Source organism: Cyphomyrmex costatus, unplaced genomic scaffold (genome assembly GCF_001594065.2).
Source record: "Cyphomyrmex costatus isolate MS0001 unplaced genomic scaffold, Ccosl1.0 scaffold337, whole genome shotgun sequence".
Taxonomy (NCBI): domain Eukaryota; kingdom Metazoa; phylum Arthropoda; class Insecta; order Hymenoptera; family Formicidae; genus Cyphomyrmex; species Cyphomyrmex costatus.
Window position 1 is genome coordinate 331,002 of NW_017277525.1, and position 25,859 is coordinate 356,860.

Here is a 25,859-nt window from a genome sequence, read left to right on the forward strand (position 1 = left end):
GTCAATAGGAATGCTGAAAGGAACGAGGCATCACAATCTTATTAACAATTTGGACGACAGGATACTATTAACGCTAACTAGGGAACGTATCCAGTATATTGCTTTTTTCAGAAATTCGCATCCGGACGATACTACTCCGCGTATTCCCTTCATCACGTACGGGGGAGTCGAGAAAATTCCGGCGAGCAAACCTACATTTAACAACGGAATATCATCGCGAGCTGGTCATCGATCGCTGATCGTGGAATCCCTCGAGACCTTTTCTTTATTTCTATTTATCGCTTATCCTTCGTCCTTAATACAATATAGTTATAAAGCAGTATATAGTTTAACGATTGGCAACTCCAAAATAATCATGATCCTCTGTCCGTTTTCCAAGACCCTTACATATCAAAGATCAACGAGCATCAACGAACATCAACGTATTCTTATAGAATATAAATTCTCGGTATGTTTTTACTAGTAAATGTGACGTTTGATTTTAAATATTTGCACCTGCACATGGCACTATTCATTATCTAAGAATGCACTTTCTTGATATACATATAGATACTTTCCTCGTGCTCGGGTATTCACGTTTATATATAGTTTTCTTGATAGGTGATTACATCTCGTATTTTTAATTACAGACTAACTATCACTTCCGAGTGATACGATCGTAACAAAACATGCGTTTAATGCCTATATCAAACTAGAGATTGCGATTGAGATTAAGATTGAGTTTGATTAATCAAAACTCTCCTCTAATACGAATAAACAGTTATAATAATAGAAGACTATACGTCAATGTGCGTTTGGCATCTTGTAATTTTATTTAACATCTATTGCTGTCGCGAATATATGGAAGTTTTTCGAAACTTTTCTAAATATAAAAAACTGCACACATGCGTAAACAGTCTGAAATTCTATATTCGCAATTTTCAACTATAGCGAAAAAATATAGTTTGAATAACAAATCGGAACTTTAATGGAATACAAAATATACGCGCATATTTATTTTCTTTCGGGTTTTATAAGGTTTCCCTGCGATATAAAAGCCGACGAACCTAAAAATGATTTTATCCGTTCGTTACACAAAATCTCGTAGATATTTCGCGCAAGATGTCATACATTTATATTTCAAACAAATTACTTCTGAAAGTTCGCCTATGATCAAGGACCATGAAGCGTACTGTTTGAAATATGTGCAAGTTTAATGATATAAAGAACTCAAGCGCGGATATTAGACACGCTCGTAATTCTGTAATTCTGTAAGACGTTCAGCTTTTCATTCAAACTACTTACTTGAGTGCCTAAATTTTATATTTCTGTATACGACAAAAACAACAACTGGAACGCAAACGCATAATTTAAAATTGTAAATATTTTTATGAAATATTTTTTTATTGTTGGAAGTTACATTTATGCGACGTATACGAGAATATAAGGAACTGATGATAGCGTGATAAACGTGTGGCGGCCATAAATCATCCAGTACTCGCGTAATTACACATACCGAAAGATAAGATATTATATCGCGAATATAAAGGAAAATTGATATATGTCCGCGTTTGAAAAATCTAAAATAAACGTGCGACCTCGTGCTATCTCCAATAACCTACATAGATACTTTTAGTTTCGCGATCGCGTTACCAGAAGGAAAGTCGCGGACACACGGGATATATCGGATAAAAGTGGGAGAAGACAAAAATAAGGAGCATCAGCTGACCTTGGGGAATTCAACACCCGATAGAACAAACGAGAAAACTCTGATACGGTCACTATCCCATGTGGCAGGATAAGACAGGACAAAAGTATTGAAGCAAGCGCATAGAACTGTATACTTTCCTTGTGGATTATCGTGTAAATATACGTAACTACACCTACATAAATTTCGAAATTTTTCTCTCGAATCGTACGCGAAATATACAGTAAATTCTTTTTAACAAATTATAATTTTGAGCTGTATTATTGATTACATTCGCGAAAAAATATCGATTGTCTAGTAATTACGTCACTCATCCTTATTATTTAAAGGCGAACAGCCTGGAAAGTATATATGAACACGAATGTCGGCGTGACGTTCATCCATTTTGACCAATTTATTTACTTTGTCGGTAAACTATAAATTTGAAACTCGACTCGTCCGCATTTGCGGTGGCATTTTTTTCACGGCTGACCGAATATTGAATGATTTGCTTTACGGCCAAGAGCTATCGAAAAACCGTTTAACCACTTAGACCCTCCCTATTCAGCTGAGGTTGTCTCTTCGACCGCACTATTCGCACGATTCGGCGCAAAGCCGTGTGTACACGGGGTATGAGCGTGAAGTGTAAAGCTTGTCGCTGATCCGTGGCGACCTTTAAAGGGAAGCAACGAGCGCGGAGAGATTGGTTGCGTTTGAGGCGAAGCCGATGGATCGATTGTCCCTAGGACGACGACAGGAGAGCTGGTTGTCCCGTCGAATAAATTAAAGTGTTCGGTTTCTATAGAAAACAAACGCAAAATCTCTAAGAAAATTAACTTAACGATTACAAATTGAAAACTTCTATTCCCGGTAGGATATAAAAGTACAATAAAATGGTGAAGATTATTTTAATAATCGTTTTTGTTAAATTAATCGATCCAATGCTTCAAAACATTTTCTTTGTATTAATGTAAGTGATTTCAACATATTAAATTTGTAAATCTAATGTGACCCCAATAATTAATACAAAGGAACAATTTTAAATTTGTATTAGCTGAGAATAACTCCAAAGCGAGTCGAAACGTTCTATACATTTTTTATATTTGATATGGAATAAAGGATTTATGTACACAGATTCACTGATTATTAATTTGCGTACTAATTACCACGCTGCACTCTCATTCGTCCTAGATTACTGGAATTTATGTTTTGAGTCTGGAGAATCCGTTAAGAGAATACATCTGAATTTGCTCACAAATTAAATTATTAGATACGTATTGTACTTCTGCCGTGAATACATGTCGACCATCAATAATAGCTCACAGCTTTTTACTTCTCACGCACTAAGCACTCGCGAATGGCGGACACGTTAATTTTTTAAACTGAAAGATGGAAAATGTGTGTTATATTGGAACATATAGAGTACATTGGAGTGATAAAGCACGAACAGTCGAAACAACACGATGCAAAAAATGCTATCTGTGTGAATTCACTGCTTTGTTAGTTATCGAAAATCTATTTTTGTCCCAATCGAAAGGTACATGTATATATGTATGTTTTTAGAGAAATGAAGGAGAACATAACAAGTTTACATTCTATCAAATGTGTAAAATCTAACTGTTAATTGAGTAATACGTTGAGTCTCGTTGCGGTGAATTATTCTTCAAATGTCAAACAACTTGATGAATGTAATTGTTTTGTTTCAGTATATCTCCGGAATGGCGACGGGAGGACAAGCGAGTAATGTGAGCTATAGTAGCGTCAGTCAGAGCAGTGACGGCGGCATATGCGCGCCCGGAAGTGCTCTTCCTAGCAGCGGTATGTGACGACACACAACGGCCCGAACAGGGCCACGTCGAGAACGAGCGATTCGATTCCGTGATGCGTGAGTAAATCAAACGTGACTCGAAAAACGTTAACTTTCAACAAAAACTAAGAGAGTCTTTATACGTGCGACTTGAACTCACCGCGCTTGAAATAATATGGTATATCAAGAGAAATCTCATCTCGAATACAGTGCTCCAATGTGCTCCAAGACTACGATTTATCATCACCGAGACGCTCCTGCGGCAGAAAGGAAAAACATTGTTAGCGATGTAACAATAACAACTCCACGAATGAATATAGATCGCGAAATATGTAGGAAGCGTGTACTTAACATGGATTTTTCGTAACTGCTGCTTTCATATCATCACGATTAAAATAAATTGTTGGACTTTCGCTCGCGTAATCACACTAATGAGCAAATTAATGCCTTGCGAATATACATACATACGTATATATACAGTCACCACACGAGCTCTTGAGGAAAAGCTGGTGTAAAAAGCAGCGTGGGGTAAAATCCGACTACGATTACGACTTGGTCAGCTCTGGGCACAATGCGTCGCAAGAGACCGAACTTATAAATCTTCTATTTGTGTTAGAAAGATCTTCCAGGAAAAATGTCCTTACATGTGCAATTTTACAACACTCGCACAATCTCTCGTAATTTCTCATCTAAAAATTGGCTATATATCGACATGGATTAATACATTACTGATTAACGATTTTCGGCAAACTATTATTATTAACGGTATTAATGGTAGAAGTATATAATGCAAAAAAACAATTACATAAAATGAAATTAAATAACAATCGCTAGTACGAGATTCTTTATCTAACTCTCTCTCTCTCTCTCTCTCTCTCTAATGCCGTTGGTGCAATTAAAGCTGATTGTATAAATTGGATATCCGTGACAAATCAAATAGTACGACTATTTGATGAAACTGTTCGATAGAAAAGAAATATGACAGCGCACATATACGTATACACAATTGGAAATAATAGATACAAATATATAAAGAAAATTTTGTTTTGAAAAAAAAAAAAGATGAATGTATATTCTACAAACAATATATGTACATACATATGTAAATGTGTGTGTATGTATATTTCGCTTGTGAGCTACATGCTACATCCATCTTTCTTTCAAAAAAAGTTTTCCTTGTGAAATGTATATACTGTAGACTTCATTGTTTCTTCTTCATAAATGTAAATACATATACAAATAGTTTTGCAAAAACAAACTAGTCGTGTATATTAAATAGCCTTCAAGATAGAAAAAAGGTTAGAGGTAAAAGTAATGTTTTAATTCGTTGCATTTTATTAAAAAAACTCTAGATGAAAGATCTATTAACCCGGTTAAAAAAAAAAAAACAACTTAAATATATTACATTTTCGCAGCCCATTCTTTTCATGATAACAATACGCAATCCTATTGCCTAGATTGTCGTGTTTCACGTCAATTAACACATCATACAATTCTTTTTCTGATAAGCAATAAAAATAACAAAAAATTTCTATATAAAAAAGAATTACAGCTGTATTTCTATTGCAATAAAATAAAATTATCCTTTAAAATTATATTTTAAAATTATCTTTTTAAATAATATTTTATTAATTTAAATATATATACATAAATTCTATCAAAATGATGCAGAAAGTCTCTTTAAAGATTAATGTGATGATATTTTTACTTTAAAGCATGCAAAGCATGATTGTCCCTTCCGTCTTTACGTGAAGTAAGAAGTTTGTTTTAAGTTATGCATTATAATATTTTTATAAAAAAATCTCTTATATGCATTCAAAAGAATACTCTGTAAATTTATACACGTCTCTCTTTGCCACTGAAGATAATTTGGCTTTTGTCTATGTAATAGTGACTACGAGGGACCAAAAGGTTTTAATCTCTAACTTTTTTTCTATCGCTAATATTTTTCGAAATACATGACTTTTTTGCTTTCTCCATAAAATGTCTTGCAGATATAAAATATCTACAAAGACTATTCAAAGTATATTTATATAAATATTTCGTGATTATATTAACACGTTACAAGACTAATTAATACTGTTAAACATTTGATCGAAAAACACTACGTAATGTAGCAAATCAATTTTAACAATCAGAAAAAGGTAAACAACTGATAGATCTGAAACAAATATAAATAATATAATATATTGATACTATAGTTTTGTGCGAAATCAGTATTTTACTATAGTTTCGAAAAAAAAAAAAACGAAAACGAATCATCACTTTCATTACTAGCTTGTAATGTAAGCATTCCAATGACTGGCAATAGATAATATTATCATAGACATATATATATATATATATATGTATATATATGTATATATATGTATATCTTATGTCTATGAATATTATAGATATATGTGTTGTGCGTGGAGTTGACGATAACATTTTAGTCTTAAAATGATCATAGCTAGTGTTTTATTTAATTTCGCTACACGCACATTAAGTACTATTAATCGAAAATGCATATTATATTAAATTTAACAAAGTAGCAAATATCCTAATTCTTCTTCTCCGAGCTTCCGATATTTTTCTACTCAACATCATCTGCGCTATATTTTAAATCTTTCACACAAATTAATAGTTTTTAACGGATTAATAATTAAACTTTAGTGAAATAGTTTGTTTTATATTAAAAATCTGAACTGACAGGTCAATATGTAAAAAATAATTTAAAACATAACAAAAAATCATACGATCGCTCTTTCAGGGAATCTATACGCCTTTTTTTATTCTATAAAAATATCATCTAAAATATCATAAACTGTTATGACAAATAAAAAAGTCTTTACTTTTTGAATAAATATAGTCTTCTATGTACATCAGGAGTACGGAATCTATTTAGAATCTTTTAAGACTGCACGTCAGTACCTCCAAGAAATGTGTCTGTGTATAACGTACTGTCCTTTTTTTTATAATAAAATAATAAAAATATAATTCCTACTATTGCATTTTTACTTGTGTCTGTCCTATACACACTTCCTTTTGTCCTAAATAAGAAAAAAAATAAATTGTTAAAAAGTTTAACAATTAAAGAAACAAATGGTTAAAAAAAGATTTTGTTACGAAGTATAAATAATATCTATCTAATATCTAATTCTTTCATTTAAATGTCAATTGTTTATATATAAATATATTAGTATTTTTGTTCAGTTTCAAATATTGAAAGAAAAAAAGAAATTTTTGATAATTTCCTGATCCTTGTCTAACTTACATAATAGCATGGAAGAGAACCACAAAAACGTAGATATTATCCTATGAGAATTTTGGTACACGAAAAAGGCCGGGATGACCAATCTCAGGTTTCTGGAAATAATCTCTGTCCAAAATATATATGTAACAACAAGGACCTGTTCGCGTTGAAGTCCTCAAAGATGTTTGCATTTAAACTGAGATAAATAATGAAATTAATGTATTTAAAGAGAGAGAGAAAAAAAATGCAATTGTAAAAAGTACAAGCAACGCGAACGGACCTATATTATATTTATTTTATGTTAAGCGCAAACACTTTTGAGAATTTTATCAACGCGGATAATCATATTTACGTGTGATTTTATAAGAGAAATCTGATTGGATAATTTTATTTATGCATATGTTTATGCGGCTATGCAAGCTAAGGTCCCTAAATGTTAAAGGGAGCATTTATATTAATCACAACCGCATTCTCTTTTTATAGTCAAACGAGAGAGGAATATTCAATTGTAATTGGTCAATTGTTAGATTACAGTATACGACACACTGTTACGGACCAATATAAACGCTCTTTAACTATGATGACTCCTGCATACAGAACGCGGCAACACTTGCCTCGCGGCGAAAATTGGCGCAATAGCCTCGCCTGCTTGTAAGTAGTCGAACTTATATATAACTCTTGCATATTAGACGCGAAAACGCTTGTCGCATGATAAAATACGACGCGGTAATTAATGAACATATTAATTAAAAGCTGTAAACTTATTGGCTACCGCATCACATTTTGCAGCGCGGAAAGCTTTTCCGCGTCCAGTATACAGGAGCCAATAAGAACATAGAATGATAGGCTAGTAGGGACAACTTCCAACGCGTTGTCGCGTTCTGTGTGCAGCTGCCATGATAGAGTTCCTCTAGTAAGGAACTCTATGCCATGAGGGTACATTCTGTTCCTAGTGGAGGAATGATTGAATTAAACAATCGAACGTTTAAAATAACGCGTTGTCGCGTTCTGTGTGCAGCTGCCATGAGGGTACATTCTGTTCCTAGTGGAGGAATGATTGAATTAAACAATCGAACGTTTAAAATGTTTAAATGATCGATTGTGAAACAATCAAACGTTCAAATGATTGATTTTGTTAAATAACTCAAAATGAATAATTGATTTTACATAATTGGCTGTTTCTCCACAGAAAAATGATTGTATACAGCATAACGAGTATTTTACAGGCCCAAGTTTTTCTTTGGTGTAAAAATTAAACGATCGAACAAGATCTATAATATAGGGAGTATATACCGCATATATATATTATTGAAGAAACTGTATGTACGTTTATTCCTAGAATCCTCGAAACAGTATGCACTATTATGATTATATAATCAATTAACAAAAATGAACTTCGATAACGAAACACTTAACACGTTAAGATTTTTAATTCATGTTATGTGCATTGTAGATTTTCAGTCTGGCAGTAAATTTTGGAACACTGCTTATATATCTAGTGAAACCGGCCTTTATATTCCGATTAATCGAATCTAAAAATATTTGAATGTTCGATTTAATCGGGTCTGAAATAATTGGATAGCTCAATCGAAATAAAATTAATCAGATAGCTCATTAATCGAGATGAAAATAACTGAAAAAAAAAAAAGGATTATTTCTACAAAAAAACATCGAATTTCGATTAATCGAAGCAACATTCATCACTGTCCGTTTCACGCATGATGTGCATAATGCATCATTTATCCTTGTTTAACATTTGGTGAACAACCAGAATAAATTATTCATAATGCGTGAAACAGAGAATACATCCCGATTAATTTATAATTTTCTCTGCTGATCGCAGCCAATGTCTGTTATTGGACAAATGCGAATCCGCCATTAGTTTGCTTTACTGTATTGTCCAACCTATAGAGAAAATTAAATTTGTTTGGTTAGCAAACCTGCCTGATATTGCTTGTTACCTGTTACTATTTTTATGGATAGGTTAGGTTAGGATTAGTGCATATGTGATACTTTGTTTCCGTTACACAAGAACTGGATAGAAAGTGATTGACTTGTGATTGAAAAAAAAAAATCAAAAGGAGAATCTTTAATAATTGATTGGATTCGTCATCAAATGTATATTAAACTCAGATATGATAGATAACGTTACGAAAAATCATAAAACATGAAGATGAGTGACAGATATACTCGTCGTACGCGTGTCGCTTAGATGTAATGAAAATGACGTATCCCGGATTAGTATTACTTGTCGGAGTTGGAGTTGGAATAGCGACTTTTCTGTATTATGTGTTTACTGAAAATAACCGCACGGATGGATTATCGTATTCGAGAAACAACAGATCGTCCGAAGATCATTACGAAGATCGTTCTTGGTCGGCATCGTCGCATCCAACTGAAAAGTACTCAATACATATACATAAGTATCATTACTTGCCCATTAATGATATCATCTAATTTTCTTTTCTTTGAATTTACTTTCCATCTTTTCGCAGATATATAATTCTCCATAACACGTAGTAGAAGAAACATGGTAGCTTTTGAGAAACAGAATATTGCATTATTATAGAAACACAGTTATATATTGTATGTTTCTACAAAAAATATTTACTTTCAGTGTACTATTAAGTAGAAGAAGTTCATCAAATTCTTTGAAAAGTAATAAAGAAAGAAGAGACCTCGCGACAAGTAAAGATGATATAAACAATTGTTCAATCTGCCAATATGCATTAGTTGATTCGGATGTAATACAATTACATCCTTGTAGACATAATTTTCACAAGGATTGCATTATTGAATTGACAAAATATGATCCTGGGGTAAAATCCGAAAACATACTAATTAGATATAAAACTTTTGAGGCATGCATAAAAATTTATGATTACACTTGTTTATGTTGCAGGCCCTTTGCCCTAATTGCAGAAGAAAATTTAAACCCGCGATATAAAAACACGCATCGTATATTATGCGATACTGTTTGAATCATTTTCTACGGTTGTTTACAAATATTAATCATTACGTGGTTGTTTCACAATTTTATCACAGTTGGAGTATTTTCGCGATATATTCAAAGCAATATGAAGTGCACAATCTTTTTATATTAGATATCTTGTTTCTCGTAATCGAGAAATTATATATATGTATAACCAAAATTTCTAGTTTTTCGATCACATGCTTTGCAAAAAATAGGGAATAAAATGTTTTAAATTCTGCTTGTAAACTTATATTTTACATATAGATCTTTTAGAATATTATTCTAAATTTATTCTCTAATTGATTACCATTTCTAATTACATATTTGCAATAGTATCTATCTATTGTAAGAGAAAAAAAACAATAATACAATATTTACATCAATAAGAATATACAAGTCTAGAACTGGTATCGTATAAACAAAAGATTTGTATGATTGCAAAGTCTTAATACTTTCTATCAAACAGATATGTATGTATAATTATCTCTCTTTTTAGTATCAATTTAATCAAGTAACTTTGTTTTTGTTACGCTAAAATCGTGAGAGAATTTATATCAGAGAAACATAGGTAATCATCTTTATCTTTAGCTCCCCAATCAAAATATTACAGAAATTTCAGTTACATTACTTAGGAGTCAGGAATTACAATATCTATCGAATGGTACTAAAATAGTTGACCGTGCTATAACTTATAAGATTAGTCTTATCTCCCATCTTTATATGATAAAGTAATTAGTACAAGAGAAATTACATACATGTATACATTCACATACATGTGTATACATATACATCATAATTATACAGATATGATTATTGTACTAATATATCTGATGATTGTACTGACAATGAATATATAGCGAGAGATGCGATATGTACGTGTAATCGATCCGCTTTTCTTTTCGGTTGTCATAATTAAGTTGAAATAACTTTTGCGTAAGGTATCGAACTGCTCGCGCCTACCTATGTATCCCGCAATGTGAGGCGGCATGTATGTGCGACGCGCGTATTCTGTAACGTTTGTCTAGTGAACGGCATGGAAAGCGAGGTAGTCACGCTTTGGTCAGTAATCCGGGAAGCGTTTCCGTTCGGTCGATACCAAAGAGAATCTCCGTCTCTCGCGCGTCTATGCTAAGCTGTTTTTCTCGCATAGCCGGTAATCGCGAGTTCAAAAAAAAAAAAAAAAATGCGAAAAATAGTGGCAAAAAAGAACGCGGATCGGTGATTATCTCTCGGTCGCGTTCCTTCTTCCAAAATGTATCGATGGAACGAACATGACAGGATTATTGTTCGTTATACTTATCGTAACTCACGCGGTTGCAGGATCGCGACTATCCGCGGCCAATGAGAAACGAGGTATGTATCTAATTGTACATCGATATAAACTGCGAGTGTAGCTGAACGAACATTTAATCCGTCCTTTTTTTCTCTCTTTTTTTTTTATTTAATGCTTGGATACAAGACGTGCTCATCGGGAGATTTTACATCCTCTCGTGCGGTTCACTTCGAATTCGAGTACACCTTTATTATATCTAAACGAAAAACGAATCTCGTGATTTAATAATTATATCGTAAAACACGATGCTGGATTCTTTCGATCGATTGTGAATTGATTGTTATTCGATCACGACATTACTTTAAATGATAATTGTTATGTAAAGCTGCGCTTGTAATTATAAGTTGTAAGAGGATTTGAAAAAAGAAAAATATACTGTTTGTCGAATTTATATACGAGTGGCGGATTGCAAAATAAAATTAAAAATAAAATAATGTTTACTCACGTTTTTTTTTTTTTCGATATCCTATTATCCTTTTTTTAGATAACCGATACAACAAATTATTTAACAATACAATCTGTCGAGTACTGTATAAATCGATCAGAATTGCACGATGGAATAATATAATGCGAAACTACAATAATAAAAATGTTTTCTTTCGACTTTATTTAATCAATGACGAAATAGTAGCGAAATCCAATTTACGCTTAAAATTTTGAAAAGGATCGCAATGAAATAGATACACGAGGATATTTCCTATCCATAAAATGCACTCGTATTTATTCCGTGTGTGATAAATGCACGCAGGTTGCAGGGTTAAATATCGGCTGTGTCCCATTTCTGGACCGGTTCCACACGATCGTCAAAAAGAAGCAAAGCGAGTGTAAGCGGATTGAAACAAGTTGCGCGTTAATTTTCGATTTTGTCTGTGCTTCGACTTCTTTAAAAGGTACAACACAACAAACTTCCTAGCTTATTTCAGAACGCCGTGCCGGGCTGTATCGATTGAGAAAATAGCCAGAAAATAACGTACCTACGGCAAGCTCGCCTGTCATTCATCGCGTTGAATTAAAACGCTCGCTAACGATATTCTTGCATAAATGTATGACTTATATATCGAGTTATCGAAGATGAGAACCTCTCCAGCGTGTGCAACACGAGCCTATTAGGAGACTATTAGCGAAACTAGACTGCGATAAGCGTTAAGTGCACGTTTTAGTTAATTAAGTCGCGCGCAACTTTTTTTGCTCATATATAATATATAAACATTATCGTTACGTCCTACACGACTTATTTGTAATCCTATTTGTAATTCGCCGCGTTAACGATCGAAATCGACGCGATTGGATAATCGCTCGAAAGACTTTTTTTTAAACTTTGACTTTGACGCGAGAAACACGCGCGTACTATACGAGGTAACACTGATGTGAAGCACAAGAAACACCCGCGCGGAGCTTGTTTCACCTTAGACTCCCGTAATGGGGTTACGAGAATCTCGCGTTGACCTACGTGCCCGTTTCTCGCCCGATATACAACGAGAACAGGCATGCACTTGAACCGAGAGTCAGAGATGCGCTCGATCCCGCGCGTATATTGCCATGTGTGTTGTACAAACACGCGACTGATATTTATATACATTTTTATTTCTTGCACGCATTTCACTTGCGATAGTTGTCTCATTTGCCAATCTTATAATTGTTAGTAAGAAGATTAGTACGAGATTGGGCACCTTTAGTGTGGCTTGCGCCTGGAGAACGATTCTTACCACTCGGTGTAACCGAATTCCTCGATAACGTACAATCGGACCAGTATTACCTTCGCACTAGAATAGACGTAGGTAAATGTTCGAAATAGCTGTGACAAATGATATAAGTAATACTTATATCTCATTTGTAGAATAAAATGTGTTATTTTTAATTACATATGTATCCCAGACAGCACACATATTTATACATATAAGACTACTTGTTTTGAAATATTTTTGTGGTCTCAGATTGCACAGATCAGTACATTTATTATAAATATGAAATATTTATTGTAAATGTAATAAATGCATAAAAAGAAAAACTCAATAAATCCTAGTAGAAAATACTTATTAAAAATATTTATTTATATTTGTCATAAATATTCTGTCTGGGATAGTATTCTATACAGAGTCAAGTGCCATGGAAAATTACTGACTAACATTTCAAATAAGACAATTTTTTGACAGAATCCTTATTACAAAATCGATCGTCCTTCTTGTATGGTCGAAGGCCCGCTGGAACTGTGCCTGTCTATGCTCTCGTGAAAAATTGCATTTCCAAAGACACGAGGCTACGTACAGCAAGAAATAATACTCCGATGTTGAAGGCTTTCGAGGAGCGAAACGCTTTCACGTTACTGCAGGATCCATTTTTGACTCAACGACCGACCAACAGTATCAATGATCTTAGAGCACAAATTATATCGCGAGAACAAATGCGGCAGGTAAAATACGCGAAAGTATAGGCAAGAACTCAGTAAACAACTAAAAATAATGTAAGATTAACATTAAAATTTACGAAAAAATTTAACTGAAATTATTCTGTCTTGCTGGAATTTCACTAGAAGTGAATGTTTCAGTTAACATACTAAAAAATCGTTAAAACTAAACTGAAATTTCTTTGAAATTTTGCTGAAAATAAATTTTTTAACTAAAAGCCGCTGAAATTAAACTGAAATATTTTTGAAATGCTGAAATATCTCAAAATATGGAATAATTTCAACAAATTTTTTTCCACCACGGGTAATATAATTAATGGAACATTTATATTATATTTATATTGTTGAATATAAAATTATAACATATTGATTGTTATATCTATTTTCGGTTGGTGGAAATAAAACAACAAATAAAATCTTTTCATAAATTCATAAATTTATATAATTTCATAAATTTCGAATGAAAATGATAGAATTTATAAACATTATTATACTTATACACATTATTGCCTGTTATTTCTATCACTTCCAAAAGAGAGAAATAATGATAATTGTACCATTTCAAATCTAATCACGTTCTCTTTTCTTTCACGCGATTCATTTCAGGCGGCAACAGTGCCGCGATTCGAAAAGGTCAGAGAAGAGAATGGATGTCAAAAAGTGCACTTTCACGTGACCTATTGGATGTTTTATCCGTTTAGCGAAGGAAAAACAATTTGCGTATTGGATCTTGGATTTTTTGGCAGCTGGCCCATACCTACCATTGCTGGCATGTGCATAGGTACGCTTAAAGAATATGGTAGTCACATCGGAGATTGGGAACATATGAGTCTTTATTTCAAGGTAAATCATCTTTAGCAATTCTTCAAAGTAAACCTTTCATCCGTTATCATCATTCACACGAACATGCCTACCTATAAATACGATGTCGTCATTTAGGACAACGAGTATCCTCTGGCAATGTATGTATCGGCACATGATGTCGGTGCATTTTATCAGTATGACCCGCGAAATGGTACTTTCGTCTACGAGCGTCAAGAAACGAGAAAAGGTCTTTTCCAGAAGCCAACATTTCCTGAAAAGGTTTATACCGCTGGTGATTCACACCCGATTTTATTTAGTGCACGCGGCTCTCACGGGCTTTGGACAGCTCCAGGGAAGCACAAATTCGTTCGAGTACCTCGTCTGTACGACGAGAGTGGATTCGGAACTGCTTGGCCAACATGGAAAAGATTGGAGTTGCTCTTGGAAGAGGATAATGAGCCTTTACCAGGTTGGATGACTTTTAAAGGCAAATGGGGTAATCCCAGCAGCAATTGTCATCCACTAGCAAGACTAGGTTTTAACATTTGCGAATTTGTAGACGGTCCAACTGGAATTCCTATGAAAAAATTCAATTTTCGATGTTAAGATCTACTATATCGCTAAAGTCAATTAAGCAAAAAGACTGAGACGCGTCGTTTCAATTCGAATTTAAAATGATTGTGATATATGATAACGAAGTGTCCCATTTTAATTGTCTTAAATATATTAGAAAATATATAAAATATGAAAAAATGTTTTAATTAAAAAAAAAAAAGAATGGTTTCGACGTATTTTGGTCACGTTATTTATTTATTTTTTCTTTTAGATAGAGGCCCAAGAAGATATATAGATCACTTCCGTTTTTTAAAAACAAAATTGTGTGATTTTTTTTACACAATATAATTTTCAAAATTATTCTGCATATAAAAATATTAAAGCAGTAAATCAATAGTTTACAAGAATTTTATACTTTATTCTCGCATATATTAGTCCAAAAGTAAATTCCCCTACTTTAGGAAAAATAAAAAAAAAAGTTTAAAAATCTAAAAAAAATTTTGTTCTTATTATATTTTGGTTATTTTCCAAAAAATAAACATTTTTTTAGATTTTTAAAATTTTATTTTTCTATTTTTCCCAAAGTAGAGAAACTTACTATCCTCGTATTTACATGAAATTGTTATTTTTTTATACCTTTATATCTTTACCTTAATACTTTTATATAGCAAATAATTAAAGAAATTCTATTAAATCTTAAATATCATATAAGACTATATATATGAAAAACACAACCAATGAGAAACCAAGTCTTAGCTGGATCTTAAGTGCTTGTATAATTCCGTATAAATATATGTGTATTTTTTTTTAACTATGCGCCGAACAACCTTTTGTTCTTGAAACGCAAACTCCTGCAGTAATATCACGAGTTAAATTGACTGGCAATTAACAATCTTTATGCTCTTTCCACATCTTGGATCGATCTTAATAATGTTGAATGACATTAAAATCTGTAAATAAATTCTTATTGCGATCTTTATTTAAAAAAATTATGTATTATGTAAAAAATTCATACAATTTCATTTTAAAAAGTACAAGTGATCTTTATATTCTTTTGGCACTTCCATCTCAAAAAACATGATCAAAATACCCCTTCGAAACCGTTCCTCTTACATTTAAATATTTTTTCATATACTATATATTTTTTAAGATATTTACCTGGAGCAATTACAATCAGACATTCTGTATATGTAATATAGTAAATTGATAATGTGATTTTAATGAGAATGCCAAAGATGATATTGACAATACAGGGGAAAACTTTACGTCTCAGTTTATTCGAATGATTAATCTTGATCTACATGAACAATTGAAAAGTAATTTAGTGCCACTGATATTTATTTAGCGGAAATTTCGTTGGAAATTAACATCGATATCGATATAAAATGATGACAAAATAGAAGTTGTTTAATACAATTTGTGTGTACATAATAAGCAGAAAATAGTGGTATTATAGCTTTTGCAGACATTTTTCGCGCGTGATATATTCTTAAGAACAGTAGGCAAATTATCTTCTTTCGTGGAACTTCGGCCATTTACTATTGCATCGTTCGCTGCAGTCTGAAAGATCTTTTGGCTATGCTAAGTAGTTTGTTTATTCGAACTTTTAAATAGTATTTAGCACTTAAATGCTTAAATATTTATCATTTAAAGACAGCTTGATAATAAGCAACATTATTCAGACATTTCATCTTCGTTGGTTCCTTCTATGGCAATACTGCGTATGCCGTTTCTCAACAATGGTGTACCCTTATCTTTACCTAACACACGTGCATTCAGTACAATTTTCAGTGGAGTACCTGATGAACAACACATCACTTCAACATCCTCCTTTAATATCTTCTCCTTATGTGCCAATAGCTCTACTTTTAACCTGAAAAGAATAAATTATTACATTAGCTAGATCAATTTGAAAAAGTGTTATACTTGATTAAAACATATATGTAATCAGTGTTATATATACTCAATAAGATATACATAAACCAAGCATTCCCATACTTTTCAGTAGTGAGGATAAAGCTGAAAATTGACAGTTTAGATGGAGGGGACCCATGTTATCTTACTTTATCCCATGGTGTATTCTTTTCAACTAATCTTTTTACACCATTCATTTACATTTTCTGTGACTAGTACTATCAAGAGCATATAATCTTTCTCATATATATAAGATCGGTGCAAAAGCTCTTGCTAAGGATAAATATATCTACATGTGCCTTAATACGACTTTATCAACAGACATCAACTTGTGAGCTTGTAACAAAACTGGGAGTTGATCATTCAACAATTGTTTGCCGTTTAAATGCAATAGGAAAAATCCAGAAGTATGAAAGTAGATGCCACATGAATTATCCGAATGCGTTATTGGCAATTAATACAATATCTGTCTTTGTTGCTTGCTAGGTAAAAAAAGAAGTTTTGTAATTGGAGATGAAAAATGGACATTTTTGATAACCCCAAAAAGCAAAAATATTGAGTAAAGCCCGACCAATCAACACCATCAATACCACGTCATAATATCCATAGCCATAAGGTTCTGCTGTGTATCTGGTAGGACTAGGAGAGGGTGTACTCTTCTATGAACTGTTGTCACCAAATCAAATCATTATCACAGATCACTACAACAAGCAATTAAGGCAACTGTATGGAGAACTAATTAAAAAATGTTCCCAAATAGCCAGCAATCATTGCAAGATCATCCTGTTGCTAGGCCATATGTTGCTAAAGAGACCAAGGAAGCATTGTTAGAGTTGAAATGGGATGTTCTCCCACTTCCAGCTAAATCACCAGGCATTGCCCCTTCTGATTATTATTTGTTTAGATCAAAGCAACATGGCTTATCTGGTGAGCTCTTCTCAAATGCCAAGGATATACAAAAATATGTCGATCAATGGGTTGCCTCAAAGAATGATTCCTTTTTTCAACGTGATATCCGTATACTGCCAGAAAGATAAGAAAAAAATGTAGAAAATGATGGAAAATATTTTGATTAATATATAATGTACTGATCTTATTGTAATAAAAAAAATTGCAAAAACTCGGCAAGAAGTTTTGCACCAACCTAATACATATATGCTGTTGATTCACTCATTCAAAGTAGAATAAAAAGAGGAAAACGTGGAAAATGACGTAGCATTTGTGACATCAAGAGTCTCCAAATTATTAGACTTCTCTTTTAAGATAGAAAGAAATGTTTTACTGCCAACTTCTAACTATGAATAGATGCTTGGTCTATGTATATTTGTGTAGTTGATTATACCTTAAACCATCTTTTTCTTGTGCAAAATCAACAATGCGACAATTTGCATTATGACTTTCTACAATTACCACTGGAGCTACTGTCTTTTCTCCTGGATGAATACATGTGTTCCATGGTACTGAAAATTCCACGTGATATCTGAAATAAATATATAATATAAATATACATGTATTTAAAGAGATCAATATATTCATTCTCTTTCCTAGTATATTTTTGTGTATATATATTAGAAATTTTAATAAATAATCGTAATTATGATAGAAATTAATAGTTTGTTTTTAGCATTTGACATAGCAATCATAAAATACATAAAATAGATAATATAAAATCATAAAATATTTATATAAGTTTTATATAGCAAATAACCTGTGATACAGTTGCAAGAACCCTAAATGAGCATCTATATAACCATGTCGCTGTGGCTGTATCATAATATTGTTATCTTTTCCAAACCCGCTTCCACCACTAAAGTGAACATGATGCTCTAAACATATAAGATTTTAGTTTCAACATTATGTATAATCGTTAATAAAGAAGAAATAATAAAATACCTTTATCTTCCATGTTCCATAAAATAGTTTAGCAAATTTAACAGTTGTAATTTCATACTGTTTTTCAACAAAATTGATAAAACCAACTGCTTTTAATAACTGACGATGAAAAGTGATGTAAAGCCAGGTCTGAAATACAGAGGTTAAGGTATATGCATAACCGCATAAACGTATCATAATAAAAATTATCCAATCACATTTTACGTGCATCTCTATAAGGGAAATGCGATTGGATAATTTTCTTTATGCATGCGTTTATGCAGCTATGCAAGTTGTGTGGACATATAGCTTAAAGGTCCAGATCTACAATACATATTTTAAGCCTTAAGCCATAAGAAATTAACGAATTACAGTCAAATTCGAAAGAATAATCGACTACGATTCGTCCATTTCTTATAGCTAGGCTTAAAACTCTATTGTAGATCCGGACTAATCGAGATTGACTGTCAACCATAATTGGTCAATTCTACTAAACAGCAAATGCGATTGGTCAATTAAATCCGCAAACACAATATATGTAGTAAGTTTTAAACCTTAAGAAATTGATCAATCACAGTCGAACCTAAGAAATATAATCGACTTTGATTGGCCAGCCTTAAGGCTTAGGCTGCGCACAATGGAGAAACAGATATTAGAAATTAAAATATTAACCTATCAGATACCAATTACACCGGAATACACGATTCTAACTTAAGAAATTGATCAATCACAGTCGAATCTAAGAAATATAATCGACTTTGATTGGCCAGCCTTAAGGCTTAGGCTGCGCACAATGGAGGAACAGATATTAGAAATTAAAATATTAACCTATCAGATACCAATTACACCGGAATACACGATTCTGATAGGTTAATATTTAATATCTGTTCCTCCATTGTGCGCAGCCTTAAGATTTACTACTCTATTATGTTTGTGAAATAACGGCCGATTAAGTAATTGGTGAAACTGCCTTAAAGGCCGCAGCACACACTTTTGCATAATGCATAAACCATATACATAAAGAATTTGATTGATCCATTGACTCATGCATAAGAAAATGGACCAATGAAATTCCTTATGCACATGTTTTATGCGTTATGCAAAAGTCTGTGCTCCCCGCTTTATAGCTCGCGCATACAGAACGCGGTAACGCTTGCCGCGCGACGGAAGTTACCACGAGCTAATTTCTGATATTAACTAATGTTTTTTTATAATTGATTTTTTGACCAATTTTTTTAGATAATATCTATTTATCTCTCCCTCTAGCTATTACAACCAATTAAATATATTCGATCTTATATAAGTATCAAATACCTAGCATCAGAGTATAGTTATCAAATCAGTGTTGGAAACTGTATAATCTGTCCTTGAATGTTTAAATCTTTATTTGAATTATGATTATTCGTAATGATAAAATGTATATATAAACTAAAATATATAGTAAAATGTCGCAACTATCGTGCTAAATAATCTTTTTATAACGGGAGAAGGACACCTATACTTTATTACTGTGACAATATAATATCATATATGAAAGGAAATTATATAAAATCAGCTATATATATAATGATGATAATAATGTGTGTGCAATGTGTGCATGCTTAGGCGTGCAGTATGAGATAATCGACTCCCAGAATAATTAAACTCTAATGAACGTAACAGCAATAATTCCAAGAAAATTGTATACGCGTCCGGTAGATACTCATCTTTAGATTAAGCAATTTATTTTTCGAGAATAATTACAAGAAAATCAAAGAATTTATATTTATTTGTACCGAAAAAAATATCAACTGTTTCATTTATTATTTTACAGGAAGTAGTTCTATTGAATGATCTCTAAGAAAAAAAAATGAGAAAAATCGCGCATTTTGTTCCATGTCTTAATCAAACACAGCTAGAATAAACATAGCTTTTAATAACGTCAATATGTTAAGCTAATAAAATAGAATTATAATAACGATGCTCAAGCATTAATTAATCTCACTTCGTATTTTCTCAATTAATGTTGTCTGGAGACACGGTAGTGTCTCGGCGCTAAACCAAGCGCGCGACACTGCCGTGCCTCTTTTACGCGAATTTGAGAAATTCGGGGAATTGAAATGATCATATCTAAGTAATGGCTGAACCGATCAAGTTCTATATACGCGCAATCGATAGCAAATACTTAAATTGTATGATAAAAGTGCTTCCATTTTTTGTCTACGTGCCCTACGAGCGGAGATATCGCAATGTAAAGTCCGAATCTGTAAATTTTCGTCATCATCATCATTATTAGCTGCGATAATGCAAATCTGAGGCGTCGGAGTGCTCTTATATTATAGCACTTATATTATATGCACAGTATAAGAATATACATCAAATCTGCGCGGCTGAACCGAAAACGGGGCCTTGTCCCTACTGTATATCCTTATACTGTAGCATATGACACGTGCACTGTAGAAAAAGAGCACTCCGACGCCTTGAAAGAATAACAAATATAATTCGGGTACTCCCCCACGCATGTTGCTAGAGAAGAAATCAAGGAGAGTCATTATGTCGCAAACTATAAAAGCTCAGGACACTATCTTGTGATTAGTCAGTACCTCTTTGATCACAGGTTTGAATTCCCATCGTGCTGAAAAGAAAAATCGAAATGAAAACAATTGTCATCTTGTTTGCCATTTCCTTCGTCGCCGTCTTGGTAAGATTATTTCTCCGCTAAAAAATAATCTATTTAATTTATTTCTCTATAAAATATTCTACAACTTATTGTTAGTATAATTAATTTTCATTATTACTTTAATTCAATTGAACTTCCTAATATTCGCATACATTCTTAAATTAAAATTCTATTGCCAAAGCTCTCTAATTTGTTTTTGTAATTTTAGATTGCATATTATTATTTCTTTGTCAAAATATATTTATTTAATTTCCACGAGATTATTACGGCTAGTGAATGGGAAGTTACTTTTAAAGTAACTCATTGCAGTAAAATACCATTACTAAGCAACTTTTCGTTAATTTTCGGTTACTTTTTTAAAATCAATCTAAAAAATGTACTTTTGCAATATTTTTGTTTAAATGTTGATAAAAGCAATATACAATAATGACATTCTCTGTAGCTTTATTTTTTAGTTTTTTTCTTCAAAACATTATTACATCATAACTCTAAAATATGTATAAAATATACGACAAACTGAGATATCTATCCGACATATCACGTAAAAATATAAAATAATTCCAATTGTGAATTGTATCCAATCACGTGTGCCAAGTAACGATAAAAATTGTACAATTCGTTACCGTCACTAAAAAAATGTAACTACATTACCGTTAGAGCTACTAAAAAAAAGAAAAGTAACGCCCGCAGGTATCAGAGAAGTTATTCAAAAAGTAACTTGTAAAACTTTGTTACAAGTAACGAGTTATTTCCATTCTTTGATTATGGAAATATTTTGTAATCGTTGGAAACATTAAATATAGGCACATTAAAAAATATGTTAAATATTATATACAGGGTGTCATTAATCGAGCGAATCACCTATCATGAGCAGGTAGAGTAGACCGAACTGAGTCGAAAAGTCCTGTACCATTTTGAGATTGCAGCAATAGTTAACGAGATATTAATTTTTAAAGATTGGCGAATACGCGCGTCCGTTCGGCCTACCACACATTGAATGTACGCCTACAGAACGCCGCGATGGAAGGGTGTCATAAAATTCGAAGGTAATATTATTACAGTGTAAAATTTACAATATGAAAAATCAAGTAATAAAAATATAAGCCCTTTGTCCGTAAAGTATTTTTTTAAGTATAAACGTTTAAAGTACGACTAATCATAAGTGTTAGTTGAAATAAATCATTGGTCCGTGTGACATGCGTGCAATGATATAGATACTGAATAAAACATTGCCACTGCATGCATATTATCACACGCACAGACAATTTTTTAATCAATACTTATGATTATAGTTAAAAACTTTAAATATTTATATTTAAAAAACTATACTTAAAAAACTTTACAAAAAAAATGGCGTACACTTTTATTATTTCGTTTTTTATAAACTTTTATGCAGTAATAATTTATTATCCTCAACAATTCTAGAACACCCTGTATATAATCTACATTAAGAAAATAAGCTGATAAGAAATTTATTTCTATCTCTGTTTTAGATGAATGCGGATGGAGAAATTGATGTGGAAGCAGCTCGTGCTAATCTGGAAAAACATCAGATATCGCCAGAAAAAATTGAAGAAATAATTAATGCATGTAAAGACGTCAGTAAGTATAACATGAATTTAAGAGCCAAGATCAACTTTTATCCGTTTACAGAACTGACTATATTGTGATATCATGGCGGTCTTCTCAACTATTTTTTTCTCAAATAAAAATAAAATAAAATACTGAAATTATTTCAGCTGGAACCGGTTGTGAAAAGGGACGCGATGTGCTTAAATGTTTCATGCAATTCCATGAACAATGATAAGCATCATGATTAAGCAAGCCAAATTCAGCAAGAAAATCTAATTGGACTTACAGAAAGAGATTTTAATGTCATCTATCGTCTATTATGCTTTAGATGACATTAAAATATTATTTTGCACTTGTGTCAGTTATACAAAGCGCTGTATTGATAAAAAAATAAATACACGTTTCGTTTCAGCATAGAACAAGTCCTTCTAAACTTTCCTCAAATAATAAGATTTATTATACATAGGACATAATTATACAATGGATGAGCTTTTAAATTCATCGATTTTTTTTTATATATATAATAATTTTTTACTATAAATACACATGTAATAACAATTTTACTATAAATACATTTTAGGTGTTTTCACCTTAGAGCTTTTTTTGTTGACAAAACTGATGTGCACTCAGTGCACATTAAAGCCTTTGTGGTACATTACTCTAATCTGAATGTAAAAATAAAATATCTTAATTGATAAAATGGCAAATGCATTATTGTATGTTATTTTACTAAACAGTATAATAAAATGTATTGAAAATTTCGCGATTTATAACTCGTTCCTATATATTTTTATTATAAACATATATTTTTAAAACATATATATTTTAAAACATATATTTTTAAACATATATTACAGCGGTCCATTCTATATGTCGATGCTTTAAAGTGTATTGAGTGCGCAGTAGTTCTGCCAATGATTGCCATTGGTGCATTCTTTTAGATTTAGATTATCCAATAGTAGCGACCGCTCACACGAATTAGCTCCACACGACAGTTGAGTTTGCTGAATGCGACTATTGGGTGCATTCAGAAGCGACCTACGACGACCGTTCATTGAGCGCTCATTGAGCAAGAAAGAAATTGATATGTTTATTTTTTATTTATTATGATAATCGTAACGTAATATAACTTATCTATTATAAATAACTTTAAATATTATATTTCTTACTTATTATCGTTTATTATTTTTTTAAGACTGTGAGAGTGTGAGTGTTCAGTGAGCTATGTGAGCGTTTTATATCGCTTATACCGCTCGCTGAGTGCTCACACTGGGTGCATCCAGAAGCACGACCGCTCACTGAGCGCTCAGTGAGCTCGCTCTTGTATCTGTTTATATTTTTAAATCTAATAGAATATGCCAATTAGATAAAAAAGCTCAGTGAGCGATCGTGCTTTTGAATGCACCCGCTCTTACGGCCTTAGAAAAATAATAAATACTAATAAATTGAAGATTACAAGGACCCTTTTATATAATAATAATTAATACGTTAAACAGGGCGAATAAGAGTCAAATTACAATAATTAGGAAGAGGAGACATTTAAAAATCAGATTATTATTAGAGTTGCGTTGCAAGACCGACAATTGTTCGGCGCGCAATTTGGGGGGACTACATATATTAATGGAATGTTATTTCCTACTTTGGATAAATATTGCGAAGAATATCACTACGTCGACTCGCCATCAGAGGTCTATCGATATTCGCAAATTCTCGCAAGTGCTGAGACACGCGTATATCTCTTTATATAGAATCTCGATTTAATAACTTACCAAGGCGTATAAGGTGTAGGCTTCCACTACAATGCCTTACTGATGAGTCCAGTAGTGGAAGCCGGGACGAAACGCCAAAAATTACGTGATATATTCTTCGCAATATATGTATAATATTAGAATAAATTATCAGATTTAGATTTTAAATTGTAATTTGACTTTTATTCGCCCTGTTTAACGTATTAATTAATAAACACTAAGTAAGTAAGAAAAAAATATAATATTAAAAATTATTTATAACAGATAAGTTATTTTACATATTACGAATATTATAATAAATTATTAAATAAACATATTAATTTCTTTCTTGTTCAATAAGCGCTCAATGAGCTGTTTGATCTATATATTTAGATCTAAAATAGAATATGCCAATTAGATGCAAAAGTTCACTGAGTATCCAATAAAAAACGCTATTAATTGGAATTGGCAATTCTACAAAAAAATCGCAAGCCGTAAACCGTAAGGATGCGATTACATGGAGCGCGGTATGCAGTACGCGGTACGAGGTTCTCTAGCTGCCTAGTTAGTTATAACCGCGTACCGGGTACCGCCTATTACTTTCCCCTGATATTACATGGAGCGCAATTTGCGGCACGGGCTAGTGACAAACTCACATTAGTATGAATTTTTTTTAATATTAACTTATTTTTATGTACACTTTATCGTACGCTTATTTTTTTAACAGATTTACTTAATAATTGCGTTTAAATCAATTAATTCCATTAAAAAGTGCATAGCAACGTATATATACTATAGGTATATATACATGTGTAATATCAGGGGGTGTTTACGTGAAGTAATCGGATCTCTAAGGCCGGTATTCATAGACAATTCTTATATTCAAGATCGTCTTAAGTACAGTCTTAAGATGTCACGAACCAATCAAAGGGCTGCATTCGCGTCTTAAGACATTACTTATGACAATCTTGAAATAAAAACTGACTATGAATACCGGCCTAAATCGGATTGAGCAGTGGTATTCAATCTGAAGACTTTCCTAAACCAATGAATGTTCCTAGACCAATCTGGATTATAATCCGTGCTGTCTATAAAACTCGAATTTCGAACTACTATTGTCGCGCATCGTCGCGCGTGTTTCTCCTAACTAAAAAGTTAAGTTAATATATGTATATTAATAAAATATTTCTCCTTCTGTACGTGCTCTATGTGCTGTTACTGTGGATTTGGTAAGTTTACTTGGAGAGGATTAATATATTTTGTATATAATTTTTTTATAATTTTAATGCTTACGATATTTATATAATTTTTATAATATTTATATTTTTTACTTATAT

The 25,859-nt window shown here is 32.4% G+C and overlaps 4 protein-coding genes across 4 annotated transcripts; 3 read left to right on the plus strand and 1 right to left on the minus strand.

The window, feature by feature from the left end:
• Nucleotides 1-10: 10 nt before the first annotated feature.
• On the plus strand, nt 11-4,135 carry LOC108776074 (uncharacterized). Its single transcript, XM_018542582.1, has 2 exons — nt 11-448; nt 3,373-4,135. The coding sequence occupies exons 1-2, from the start codon at nt 11-13 to the stop codon at nt 3,490-3,492; spliced, it is 558 nt and encodes a 185-aa protein (XP_018398084.1). The 3' UTR covers nt 3,493-4,135.
• A 4,607-nt stretch (nt 4,136-8,742) lies between these two features.
• On the plus strand, nt 8,743-9,790 carry LOC108776095 (RING-H2 finger protein ATL33). Its single transcript, XM_018542604.1, has 3 exons — nt 8,743-9,110; nt 9,326-9,527; nt 9,611-9,790. The coding sequence occupies exons 1-3, from the start codon at nt 8,926-8,928 to the stop codon at nt 9,653-9,655; spliced, it is 432 nt and encodes a 143-aa protein (XP_018398106.1). The 5' UTR covers nt 8,743-8,925; the 3' UTR covers nt 9,656-9,790.
• Nucleotides 9,791-12,434: 2,644 nt separating this feature from the next.
• On the plus strand, nt 12,435-14,829 carry LOC108776075 (uncharacterized). Its single transcript, XM_018542583.1, has 5 exons — nt 12,435-12,504; nt 12,659-12,793; nt 13,169-13,425; nt 14,026-14,262; nt 14,359-14,829. The coding sequence occupies exons 1-5, from the start codon at nt 12,435-12,437 to the stop codon at nt 14,827-14,829; spliced, it is 1,170 nt and encodes a 389-aa protein (XP_018398085.1).
• A 1,557-nt stretch (nt 14,830-16,386) lies between these two features.
• On the minus strand, nt 16,387-18,719 carry LOC108776088 (UPF0687 protein C20orf27 homolog). The gene is made up of 4 exons (XM_018542595.1): nt 18,586-18,719; nt 18,401-18,518; nt 18,035-18,172; nt 16,387-16,651 (listed from the first exon to the last, which is right to left on the minus strand). The coding sequence occupies exons 1-4, from the start codon at nt 18,596-18,598 to the stop codon at nt 16,453-16,455; spliced, it is 468 nt and encodes a 155-aa protein (XP_018398097.1). The 5' UTR covers nt 18,599-18,719; the 3' UTR covers nt 16,387-16,452.
• Between the last annotated feature and the right edge of the window lie 7,140 nt (nt 18,720-25,859).

Bases quoted from the DNA above. Each gene is read 5' to 3' on its own strand.
- LOC108776074 (XM_018542582.1), top strand. From the start codon at position 11: ATGCTGAAAGGAACGAGGCATCACAATCTTATTAACAATTTGGACGAC. The intron at 449-3,372 runs GTATGTTTTTAC...GTTTTGTTTCAG, and splicing joins TTATAGAATATAAATTCTCG to TATATCTCCGGAATGGCGAC.
- LOC108776095 (XM_018542604.1), top strand. From the start codon at position 8,926: ATGAAAATGACGTATCCCGGATTAGTATTACTTGTCGGAGTTGGAGTT. The intron at 9,111-9,325 runs GTACTCAATACA...ATTTACTTTCAG, and splicing joins TCGTCGCATCCAACTGAAAA to TGTACTATTAAGTAGAAGAA. The intron at 9,528-9,610 runs GTAAAATCCGAA...TTTATGTTGCAG, and splicing joins TGACAAAATATGATCCTGGG to GCCCTTTGCCCTAATTGCAG.
- LOC108776075 (XM_018542583.1), top strand. From the start codon at position 12,435: ATGGGGTTACGAGAATCTCGCGTTGACCTACGTGCCCGTTTCTCGCCC. The intron at 12,505-12,658 runs GCACTTGAACCG...TATAATTGTTAG, and splicing joins TATACAACGAGAACAGGCAT to TAAGAAGATTAGTACGAGAT. The intron at 12,794-13,168 runs GTAAATGTTCGA...ATTTTTTGACAG, and splicing joins TCGCACTAGAATAGACGTAG to AATCCTTATTACAAAATCGA.
- LOC108776088 (XM_018542595.1), bottom strand. The intron at 18,173-18,400 runs GTTATTTGCTAT...TATTTATTTCAG, and splicing joins TTCTTGCAACTGTATCACAG to ATATCACGTGGAATTTTCAG. The intron at 16,652-18,034 runs GTATAATCAACT...TATTCTTTTCAG, and splicing joins CAAGAAAAAGATGGTTTAAG to GTTAAAAGTAGAGCTATTGG.